Source organism: Chelon labrosus (assembly GCF_963514085.1).
Source record: "Chelon labrosus genome assembly, chromosome: 20".
Taxonomy (NCBI): Eukaryota; Metazoa; Chordata; class Actinopteri; order Mugiliformes; family Mugilidae; genus Chelon; species Chelon labrosus.
The window spans coordinates 6438579-6451241 of record NC_140353.1 but is presented as its reverse complement, the minus strand read 5'-3'; the positions used below and the strand labels follow the sequence as shown (position 1 = coordinate 6451241).

The 12663-nt window shown below is 42.8% G+C and overlaps 1 protein-coding gene across 1 annotated transcript in view; it reads left to right on the top strand.

Moving 5' to 3' along the window:
• Positions 1-11965: 11965 nt before the first annotated feature.
• mta1 (metastasis associated 1) overlaps positions 11966-12663 on the top strand; it is a 42662-nt gene continuing 41964 nt past the window's right edge. The window contains exon 1 of the mRNA XM_084568862.1: positions 11966-12266. Within this exon, the coding sequence (XP_084424988.1) occupies positions 12239-12266 (28 nt within the window). The 5' untranslated portion in view covers positions 11966-12238. The remainder of the gene's footprint in view (positions 12267-12663) is intronic.

Below are 12663 nucleotides of genomic sequence, written 5' to 3'. Positions count from 1 at the left end.
ATTTAATTTACTCTCTAACTGTAGTTGGAGTCATTTGCATCATGTTTTACAATTGAATCCTGTAGTGGTAGATATGAAGTTGTAATTTTTACGACTTGCATTGAAGGCAGCATCTGTGGGCCACAGCAAGGCAAGGCAAGGCCAGGCGGGAAAGCTTTTGGGCAAGTGGTTGGGGCAGTCCACAGGGGCAAATGCACACCCACTTCCCCTTTTCTCCCTTTTTCCACAAGAGGAGTGTTTGGTTGAATCACAATGCTCTCTTTCAGACTGACTGACTCGTAGGAATTTGCCAGGCAAAGGAAGACGCTGAAACGTGGCTCGGGCGGATCAGCTTTCCCTTCAGAAGGGTTCCTGGCTTCATGTCAAACCAGGCACAGCAGAGAGAGAGAGACAGACAGAGCTGGGAATCAGCTTCTGAGTTTCTCACAGTCCAGGATAACCTGTAGGTGCTACATTCATTTGTGATGACTAATTAAAAAACTCATTGAGGAGGGATTATCAGTTCTCTGTTTGTCTCTTTCCACCGGGCCACTTGTGAATGACTGAGATCATCTCCTTCGCACATCGCTGCTGTCTGGTCTGTCTGCCGGGTGACACAGAGCAGGTCCCGGTCCAGGAACAGACACTACTCTGATATTTCCCACATGTGCGTCCCGGCTGATTAGCACCCGTCAGCATGTCTGCGACCCGTTCCTCCTTATCTTTGAGTTCAGCTCAATCTAACGGTCAACTGGAGGCTCATCTGGCTCTTAAAAGCAGCAAAGCTGTACCCCGTGCAGAGAGAGAGTCTCGTGTGTTTTGCAGAGGACGTGAGTTCATTACCGTTCACCTCCAGCTGTTTGCTGTGGTTGCAGGTTTGTTGCCGGTTCAGCTGCAGCCCACAATCAGACCTGCTGAGAGGAGAGGAGGTCAAATCCTCGGCTCACTGAGCAAATGTCACGAAGACAGCGAAGGGGAAGCGTCGTTCCCGCTATCTGTAGCAGAAAATACCGGGAATGCATAATTAGCAAGCATTCAAAATAAATTTCAAGGTTGAAAATATGTGGAGCAAAAACAAAACGATAAGGGAGGAAACAGAGGCCCCTGACATTTTTTTTTGCTTTGAGGAAGTGTGATATGATGCTTTTGAGGTGATGCCGGGGAGACTGGAGTGGACAGATCCAGGTCACTAGTTTTACTTTTAACTTATTCCTGATCTGTTGGTTGGTTCAAACCCTGCACCATTCCTCCAGAGCACATCAAGCATCCAGCCAGACAGACTGAAAGCGAGTCGGTCCTGAGGGCTTTAAGCATGCCAGCAGTTTACTGTTTAAGGATAAAAGCGTGTAAAAACATCGTAATCTTTTATTTACCAAAATGCATCCTTAACGGGACAGCATCGATTTGGCTTGCAGGAAACCTGTGAGGTGCAAGCTTGACAGATGCTCCTGAAATGCATTATGGGAAATATGAGTGTCTTAAAAGCTTAATGCATGATAAAAAGTAAAGATTGGCGTATATTTATATCAAATATATGCATGAAGTCGCACAGATTTTTCAAAATCTGTCTGGAGAAATGGTTCAAAACTAATAAAATGTAAATGGAGTACGCATTAGACGCTCATAAAATAGCATAACACACATAAAAACTGCCCGAATGCAGTAATAACGACTACAAACAGAGGCTCTTATTGAATTTTAATTCTGTTTAGTACAAAGCATCCATTTCAAACTTTTCAGAGCCAAGCCAATCTGCAAAAATCTAATTTATTATTTATCACAAGCACTAATCTTCTTCATTAACGCTGTGTGATTTTTAGATTAGATGGACACTGCTGGCAAAATAAGATCAACAAATCACTGCTGAAAGAAAATGCTGGAAGTTTTAATCTTGAAATGTTTAAAAAGAAGGACAGAAGTGATGCTTTTGCAGAAAAATACTGTGCTTTTTATCTGGAGCTCTTGTCCGCAGCGAGAGAGCATGATCTCCACAAACTCCCCCAGCAGTGTTCGACCCTTTACAGCACCACCAGGCCCAGAGCTGTGACCCACCCAGCATCAGCGGGGTGTTTATGAATTCCAACAGAACACCTGTCCCGAATGCTATTCTCCCCGAGACACATTATACAAAGGCCTGCGACTTAAGGCCAAACAGGTGCCTCTTTTGGCAGAGAAAATCCAACATTTCTTCTCTCATTTCCTTCCTGTTTCCTTCCTGTCCATCTCACAGTCTCACACATTCATGCTCCACAGATGCAAAGGCAGGCGTAATCCTCAGAAGCCACGTGACGAGTCGTTTACTTCGGGGAGCACATGGAGAAAAAAGCCAGAGTGTAGCCCCAGACCACAGAAAACGGGCACAATTGCAAGAAAGAAACAACCAGATGATTTAGGGTTAGACTGAAGGTTTCTGAAGCCTCTATTTAAAATGTACAGGCGCACCATTTAAAAGACCTCCGACAGCTGTGGATGTTCTGGAAATAAAAAGCTGTTTGCATGCAGAACACACGATCTGTGAGCGAGGAGGAGGGGGAAAAAAAAGGGTCTGAATTAATTATTGAAACGTTCCCACAGCAGACACACGCTCTAGAGGGACGATTCTTTTAGAAACAGGAGCCTATGTTTAGCTTCCGCTCGGAGGCAGGCGTAAGACTGAACTGTTCTCAACAGGAGATAAGCCATACGTCGAGAGAGGAGACTGAGCGGTCAGTGGGATTTTTATAGAGAGATACGCTATCTTCTGGATAAGACTGAGAGGACAAGAGGGACGGTTTTATCGGCCCTCTGCCTCCGGGACTCAAGATGTGACGGGTCTTTTCTCCTGAGAGGATCCTGTTGTTGAAACGCAACACAAGGATCAGTGTTCTTTAAAATCTGTCTGGAGAAACGGTTCAAAACTAACAAAATGTAAATGTCACATGCATTAGTAGCTCCTAAAAATAGCTTGCAGTACATAAAAAAAAATGCTTGAATATAGTAATAAAGATTACCAACAGACTCCATTAGAGTTATGTTTAGTTTAAAATATCCATTTCATTCATTTCAAATCTTAATCTTAGAAAAGATTCCAGAGAAAAGCAAGTGGTAACATCAGACATTAGCCATGACAGCATCACTGATAGGAAACTGTCAGCATCTGGAAGCCACCAAAGCTAACAGATTAGCAAGCTAACAGCAGCGTAAAGGCTCATTTAGAGTACTGCTGGACATGGACGCCGTAACCTACGCACGTAGCCGACGCCGGTGCGAGCCATTTATACTCGCTTTGTAAAAGCACCACCCAAACGGTAGTCAACGCTGTGTCTTTTTTGCCAGTCGGGTTAATACAGCATGTAGAAGCCACCAAAGCTAACAGATTAGCAAGCTAACGACTGCATAAAGGCTCATTTAGCGTACTGCAGGACATGGACGCTGTAACCTACGCACGTAGCCGATGCCAGTGCAAGCCATTTATACCCAAACGGTAGTCAATGCTGTGTCTTTTTTGCCAGTCGGGTCAATTTTTGTTTCTACTTCCTGCTTCACTTTCCACTTCCTGCTACACTTTCAACAATGGCGACCGAAACTTTGGCCGTAATTTCCATCTTTATTGATCCAGAACAATCAATTCGAAAATCACGGAGATGGAGAAGCAGCCAGAAATGCGGACAGCCAGGATGCTACTACCAAGCAGACCACAGCCCTTGCGGTCTCCGTTGGCATGGTGCATAGTTACATTTTCTGGCCAGTTATGGTGCTAGGGTCTGCGTAGGGTTGTTGGACCAAATGACTGGCTGATGTGTCACTGTATAAATCACTTTGTTCCTTCACCAGCTTCCATTTAAAATGACTCGTGGCTTGTTGCTCCATTGCAGCTAACGAGAGTGCGGCATCATGTTTGTCTTTCGGCCGCACCAGTTGGAGACCATTAGGAAACAATTTCTAAATGATTTGCACGGATCTGCTGTCTGACTAAATGCTTGCGCCTCTCTGTTAAAGTCCACCCTCAGGTCCGCGCATCACCTCGAGCGGAGTCTTAGTCACATCCTCAGTGACCTCTTTACCCCTGACCCATCACACACATGCACACGGGGACTGCTCACCCAGCCCTGGGGTGGGCTTTTGCAGACAAAACAACAGTCTGTTTGTAGCTACCGTCCAGTGTCTCTAAGTGCAGACAAGAGAGTGCTCCTGTGCTCCTTTACAGCAGTATTGAAGTATTTTACTCCCACTGGGACTGCGAAGGGTTTACATTCCACCGAATGCCATTTTTAGTGACATGGGAGTATTGTTTAACTTGGCAAACATCATCACTGGCCACTGTACGTCGAGGCTCCTCTGTATATACTTCCACCAGTTCCCCTGATCTAATCTGAAAGCCTATTTTTAGCCACTGTTTATTCAATAAATCTGTCATTTCATCTTCTGATCTGTTTTTGTTTATGGCATAAATTAAAGGTTTGGGGGGGGGGACATGTGCCGTGCTGCCCCAAAGACCGTTATAGAGGCGTGGCAGACGTGTTGAATCCCAGTGTGGGCCCCTGTGGAGGGACGGAGGGTGTGGTGGAAGCAGCTGGCAGAAGTTCTTGGAGGTGTTTGATCTCTCCCTCATATTATAGAGCTCAATATCATCTCTGAAGGAGTCAGTCAACTGCTGAACATTTCAGCTCATGCTAAAACACCTTCTCTTACAAGTTTTAAAAGCATTGGCATCTGCCCTTTGCAGTTTGTGCAGTTTAATCGCCCTAAAGTCCTGAATGTCTGACTAATCAAGGCCCCTTTTTGCATGTGTGGCAGCATGTTGTTGAAGTGTAACTAATTAGTGATCGATACGGCCTGACTGGTCGTGAAGACTCCTACTTCTTACTCAGCGGGGTTGTGATCCTCATTCATCAAGCATCAGTCAGCAGAAGAGTCATTCACTCCAGACTGACAACAGGACTGCTGTGTGGATCATGTGGTTTGCGTGTTTAAATATTGTGACACCAGCATTATTGCAATACTTTATGGGAAATGGGTCTTTCTTTGCTTTCTTGCCGACAGTTGAATGAGAGTATCTATAGCACTGTGATGTCTTTAAGTTAAATATGAAGCTAAGTTTATCTTAGATTAGCATGAAGATGGAAAGCAAGGGTGAACAAATAAGAGATTTAAAGTGTTTTAATGTGGCCTAACAATAATGGCGCTTTCATGTAGAGTTTCTTGATAAACATGACCCCATTTGAAGGCAGCTAACTAGTTAGCTAAGATGCTATTCCAAGATTAGTATTTAGCATGCATAATAATTATTTTGGTACCAATTTCAGTTTGTGAATTTATCAAAAATTGCCACTTTGCGGTTCTTATGGAGGTTTCCATTAAACTTGACCCCATTTGAAGGCAGCATTTATGCTAACTGGTTTAATGTACATACATAAGATTATCAATCTGGTATAAATGCATTCATGTACAGCTATAGGTGTATGTACCTCAGCTGTTTTTTGCTTAATGTTTAACCTTCGATTAACTGTTTCAGTGTGAGCTAGACAGTTGTAGGTAGATTGTTTTTCAAACATTGAACCATGCTAGCTCTTCCCCCTGGTTTGAGTCTTTTGCTGCCTTCAAATAGAACTTATAAGCTTGTAGTGACGACATTGTACGCAAAATGCTTCAGATATTAGCCATGACAACATCACTGATAGGAAACTCTTAGCATCTAGAAGCCACCCAAGCTAACAGATTAACAAGCTAACAACTGCATATAGGCTCATTTAGAGTATTGCGGGACATTGATGCCGTAACCTACGCACGTAGCCTACGCCGGTGCGAGCCATTTAAACTTGTTTCTACTTCCTGCTTCACTTTCAACAGTGGCAACTGAAAATTTCGAGTCATACAAATGTTTGTATCTCCGAACCTCCTCAGTTAACCTTTCCTCGATGTGTTCCATCTTTATTGACCCAAACCAATCAATGTGAAAATTGCTGAGATGGAGAAGCAACCGGAAATACTAAAGCAGAAACACGGTACAACCAAGTGGACCAGTTACAGCTCATGCGGTCTGCGTCGCTGCATAGCGTAGTTACAAATCTGGGGAGGTGCACGTCAGGTCAGGTCATCTGGTGTGTTGCCGTAGCTACGGTGTCAAATTGACACAGAAGCATAAGCCGCCTTTAACTTCTGTATTTTTGTATTTTACAGATATTATATCTGTATTTTCCTCAGACAATACACAGCATGCAAAATAGTCGTTTTGGCACCACTTTCTAACACAATATGGTAGTTTTAAAAAATAATATCTAGATTCTTGAAAATGTTTGTGGGTCATTATTTTTCCAGCCTTAGTTCTTCAAAGTAACCCAAGAGTGAACCCAAAGTCAGAGGTCTTTGAAATGACGGTTTGTTTGAAATCCCCTTGAGAATCTGTCAGTGCCTTCACATGTCTTTCATCTGACAAGAGCTCCCATGTGAAGTCTGCCTGCAAACAATATCAGCCACTGTGACAGCGTCTGGCCCTTTTAAACTTTACAATAAATATCTCAGCACTGTAAAAACACAAATTCTTTACCTCAGTGCTAAACAAAGACTTTCTGTTTCATCCACACCAGCGGGGACGTTTCAGACTTGCGCAGCCTGCTTTGGTCCAAGTCAAAGTAGCTGGTCACACGCCCTTTACATAAAACGTTTTGTTCCACTTGATTTAAAGAAACCTGGTGTGTTCTCTGAGTTGAGGTTTGTGAGGTATAATTAGGCCCCTCTCAACATGGGTGGTGCTGTAATGGAAAACAAACCTTGCGTTGCCAGGGTCCCACCCTGGTTTTGAATGCTTGCATGGGGCCTTTAAGAGACAAGGGTCTACAATTTTCTTGCCATGCGAAATTAAAAGTTAATTATACCTTATTGTTAATGAATTTTCACACCAATCACTAATACTTAAGGATGCGCAGGATATAGGATTATAAACCTCTCGCTTGAGGCCTCCCACATGTGCCTCAGACCTTATCGTCATTAGGTTCACACACAAAGAAACCCTAAATGTTCAGGTAAAAAAATTGTTCATTTTTGTCCTTTTAGGAAAAGAAACAAAAACATCAACTATATATTAATATGTTTTGGGGAAATTATATGTAGCAGAAGCCATATAGTATTGAATAGCACTGTTAAAGTGGAAAAGACGACAGAAAGGTGTCCTTAGCCTTAAAAGCTAAAAGCTGTGTTCCCCCAAAATCACTGCTTTGAGAAAAAATTCCATTAAAATGCTGCAGAAACTCTGGATTAATTCAGTTTTTGACCAGAAAAGCAGTACTCCTCTCAAAGTATTTAAAACATAATTGATGCATGAGAGACCTGATCACTGCTCTGTATGTTAGTATGCACACTGCATGTTTGCCTGTGGGTTTAATATACATATACACACATATACACTTGGGTTTAAGCAACGGTAAGTGATATATGCTCACTTGCCAGTTTATTAAGTACACTGGTGACAGCAAATTCTTTCTAATGTAACAGTCCTGCACTAAATCTTATTTCCATTTGTTTAAAATAACCAAGAGAGCTGCTGATTCTGACTGTGGTTTGTATTTCTATTGGATTTGACTGAGTTGTATTATTTTCACAACCCGATTTTCTTTCAGCGGTCCAGGAAAAATAAGAGAAACACTTTAGTGTTTAATTCAATCCAGTTTAACAGCACCACAAAGTACACTACGCTACACTTGCCCATAAAGTTGGACTCCTTTCCTTCTCATGAAATGATTGTGACAATTTGATTTATATAAACAGGAATAACAAGAGGAATGTGTAGGAAAACAAAATTATTTCAGCTTTATGTACATCAAAATGATCATAAAGTTCAAATAAGACTTTTCTTTCAGCATAAACGGAACATTATAACAATCATGAATGGGGATCTTGTTATATTAGAATGTATTCCTATAAACTGGTGTACCCAATGAACTGGCCATATTATAAATCTGTGTGTTGATTTCATTGGTGTGCCATGTCAGATTTTAACTGGGTGCAGAAATGTGCATGTGTGAGTTTGTGCATGCGGGCGCTTTGTAGTGGCTGGACATCATAAAAGTTGCTGAACAAGTGTCTCGGCATCAGCTGGTGCAGCTCAAGCTTGACAAGCATTCTTCCAGGAAAAAATGAGATCCACTACTTGACATTTAGAAGCCATTTGCCATTCCAGCAATGCCTTGTTCCGTGTCGAACTGTTGTGGGTATCCCCCACTCGACGCTGTCCGCTCGCCAACTGCCGATGCCTCTCTGAGGATGGAGACACATTTGGCAGTTCACCAGCTGTTTTTCCAAAAAAAGAAAAGCGTATCGCTCCAGTCCGGCGGCTCCTGGCATTTTGTGGCACATGTTCCTGTGGTTGTCTCTCTCTCTCTCGGTGACAGGATTCCCTTGCAAGGTGGGGCCTGGGATACATCTTTCTGGGTGCCACATACTCCACTGTCTGCATCCATGTCTGACACAGGCCTTCTCCTCTGTGTCATAGTTACTCCTCTTTCTTTCTGTGAAAGTCACGGTGTCAATAACCCACAAGTGCAACGTGGTTAATCCTCCTTGGGTTAGGGCCAAGGTTTCTTGTGGGAGCATCCATCAGAGCAATGCAACAGATGACAGACTGAGAGACGTCTTCCGGGCAGCAACACATGCTACAGTAGCAGAGACAATAATGAGTTCTTAAAGACAAATAATGATGCATTTGAGATTTGCAGTTTTGTGTGATAACCTGACATTGCATCATTTCTGTTGCTCTTATAAACGCCTGCATCGCTGGCCTTTTTTTTCTCCTTAAGCATGACTCCTGCTCTGATCAGGGATCAACTGAGGACAAAAGAAAAAAGCCATGTGGATGAGGACCCCTGCTGGCAGACTGAGGTGAATGCAATTTGGAAAATTTGTCTTTGTAGCTAAACAGCAGCAACGGGCATGGTTTATTTTAGGATTTTAAACCATAAATGTATGTTTTAAAGGATCTAAAAGATATATGACAGCAGTTTAAACTGTGCACGATGTTAAAGAAGCCACCTCTTTGTCTGAAGTGCTTATTTTGTCAAAAAGCAAGGCAATAGCTCCCTCTGTTGTTGGGTGCATATAAATACAAGCTGGTATTTTTAGCTGAGAAATGCGTCCTGTCAGATCCCCTAAACCAGAGAGTCCCAAAAGGCTGCTGCTTTACACCACAGCTCCCACAAATGATATATGTGTCACTTCACAGGCTAGACCAGTTGTATGAGGATTCTTCTTTAAATAAAACAGCAGCGGTAGAGATTGTGCTTCAGCTGGAAGGAGCAGTTTTACGTACAAATACAAGAAAGTGTTGATTTCTAACAGTCAGCAGTGGCGCAGATTATTACGGTAGCCCCAGTGATGGTTATTTCACACTCACTCTGCTTTAAATCTATAGTCTGACTCAATCCTGAAGGGGGCTGAAAGACTGTGGTGCAGCTTGAGGATCATGTTACTAAGGTGTAGGAGTCACCCCGTTGTAAAGCATCGTCTAAACAATCAGTGTTATCCCTTAATAAGATAAAGAATGAGGAATACACCTATACATAGGATGGTGTGGAAAGAAATAGTCCCTTTATTGATGTACCTCCCATAGTGTCTCTGGATCCATTCACAGCCCCCAGTGAGAGAACAAATGTGGAAGCACAATCAAAGATATGGAATGGTTTCTGCCGGGAAAAAGGCCTAATTGATTTCCTCTGAGCCTTTGTCTTGTGCATTTGTCTGAAACATGGAGGAGAGAGGGAAAGGCAGCAGCAGAAGAGAAAGAAGCAGTAAAAAAAAAAGAAAAAGAGAAAGGCCATCAGGGGTCATCCTCCAGGACGGTGAGGGAGTTTCTGCAGACGGGCTGCGTCTCGAGCCAATCCATCTCCACCGACCGAGATTCACCGGGGAGAACACCTGCACTGCTCTGCTCTGCACAGAGTTGTGCCGGCATGCTCGCCTGCTTGCCTCCCCGACTGCAGCAACATCTGGTGGAGGCGCAAGTGGATTGAAAAAGAACATCTGCATGGCAGCCAATAAACAAACAGTTCCCAAATACAAGGCAACATTGTTGAGCACCTATTTTCATGTAATTAAGACCACGTTAAATATTGGCATTGTTTACAGCTTGTTAGGGAACATTACACTGTGCAGGGTTATGGTAGAAAACACTGTAACACTGTTCATTATTATTGTTCCACAGGACGCTCAATCAGCGGGGTAAGCATCTGAAATACGGAGCATTACAATGAGTAATATTTGAAACAACAAGCACTGATGTTCAGTTGTATAACGGGGAGAGAAATAAACACAATCAGTAAAACATCCATCAGATAATGATGCTCTTTCATTGTTTAACACACAATTATAGCCCACGTGAAAATACTCTCTCGTTACCTCTATGCAGTGGCACTGAAAACCATTCTTTAATTCACTATAATTTAACCTAAATGACATAGTTTTATGTGTAAATGGTTGAACACACCCTTACAAACACACACACACACTATCTGCCTCTCGCTCTTTCTCATAAAAGAGCCCTGGGACATAATAGAGGATGCCTCCAATGCAGCACAGCTCCAACACAGAGACTGCACACATGAGTAGGAGTGCGTACTGTAAGTTCACACGATTGGCCCGTAGCAGTCATGTGACTGCAGGCTGTAGTCCCCTGTGTTAGGCCACAGTAATTGAGGCTTCCATATGGTATAGATCAGATGTAGCCTTCACCACAGCATTCCTCTAGCGCAGAGGCTCGACGCTCGTATCCAAGGTGAAGACTGGGCTAATCAAACAACTGTCTGCTGAAGACTGCACGGTGTATTCTCTCGTCACACTGGACACCTTTCTTAAAAGACTGGTTCCTTCAGCTTTTTTATTATGTGTTTTAATTGCGAGAATCTGGCATAATACCACGCTAGTAAAGCATCCAAGTAGAGCAGCTTTTAGTTTTTGGTGCAGATCAAACATCGCACTTTCTGTATCCGCTTATTCCATACAACAAAACCGGCCCACATGCACGCACAGATCCATACAGGTCAGTAAGTAGGTGGTGGTAATGAGATTAATAGCCTTAAATCTCCATCACGTCGCCAGAATCTCACGCAATCGCTGCATGCTGCAATGAATAAAAGCCCTCAGCTTGGTTCCATCATAACAGAAGCAGTTGCATCTTTTTTTTGTAAAGAAAATTGAGTTCTTAGACCGCTAAATTTTCATAAACGTTCTGCACTTGTAGACTCACTAGAAAAAAAATGGATAGTGCAATTACCGTGCAGCAACAATCCAACATTATGTCTAATGTAGATAGCATAATGCATTGATTCAGTGCTAACTACATAAGCTGCCTTTGCAATTAGACCATGAGTCATCCTTAAACACATTAATTTAATTAAACAGAGCTCATTTGTTTGTGCTACTTTTACTCCCATGCTAGTCCACGGACTCCCTCCTGAGCAATGAGGGATTTGGAATCACACCACTAGCTTAGTTTAGGTATATCTATATATACACACACTAAGTTCCAGGTAAATGGCTTATTTAAATGCCAACCCTGGAGCCTGTGGACATTTTTACAACTCTTTCTCATCCCGTGTGGAAGTTGATACAGCAGGAAAGTTGGACCAGGACAAGTTTTAAACACCACAAAGTTGTCTGTGAAGGTGTTCCAACGAGGAGGACCCCCCCCCTCTCAAAATATCGCGATAGTTTGAACCACAATTGATTGACAGGTGGTCATTTCTGTCACTCTCAAAAAGCAGTTACAGCAGTTTTCTAATAGAGGAACAGAGCGATATCCTCACGAAAAATGTGTTTTTATTTTATTTAAAATTTTTAAAAATATGTAGATGAACGAGAATATATATATATATATAAATAACTGCTCAGGTAAGGTTAAATAAAGTTAACGGGATAACGGTTGGGTTTGGTGGACTGCTGACGTCACTTAAGTGGGACGTTAGCAAAAAAAAAAAAAATACAAAAATGGCGTAGTGAGATTTTAACTATGCTAACAGTTAACAGTGGTGGGAAAAAAAGCGGAATTAAAGTGGTAAATTTGTTAAGAGTACTCGTTCCCGTGTACTGCCGCCAAAGTTGTAGGTGGAGAGAGGGGGGGTTTGAGAAAGAAGTGCGCTGTCTCTTTAAGGTCTCTCGGCCAGTCTGTTTCGTATTGATCAATCCACCATTTTCCAACACACAGCGGCGGCAGTGCTAACACAGCTCCGGCAGCGCGAGAGAGAGAAGAGAGCCACCCCTCTACCTGGAGAGGAAGCCAGGGACCGGGGCAGTCATGGCAGCGAACATGTACCGGGTTGGAGGTAAGCTGGCGGGGAGATAGCGCTTTAGCTCCTTCCCGTGATGTTTTATATGGCGGACTCGCTACGGTTCACGGCGGGTCTTTCTTTTTTTTTTCTTTCTTTCTTTTCTGTTTTTTTTTTTTTTTTTTTTTTTTTTTTTTGTAAATGTATTTACACAGCGCGGTCCGTCTTTCCTTCCCTTCTTTTATTTCCCTAAAGCTGAAAGAGCCTTGTGCTTCACAGATGATGATGATGGTGACTGTGAAGAAGAAGAGGATGGCGATGAAGAGTAGTGGCTCTCTTACAAAACTGCTTTCGGATTCCCCTCGCTTCTTTTGTGTTTTTCTTCCAACTTAGCACGAAGCCCAACTCCTACTTCAGTGCAGTGATGCACCTGGAGTAACGTACATTGCGTTTG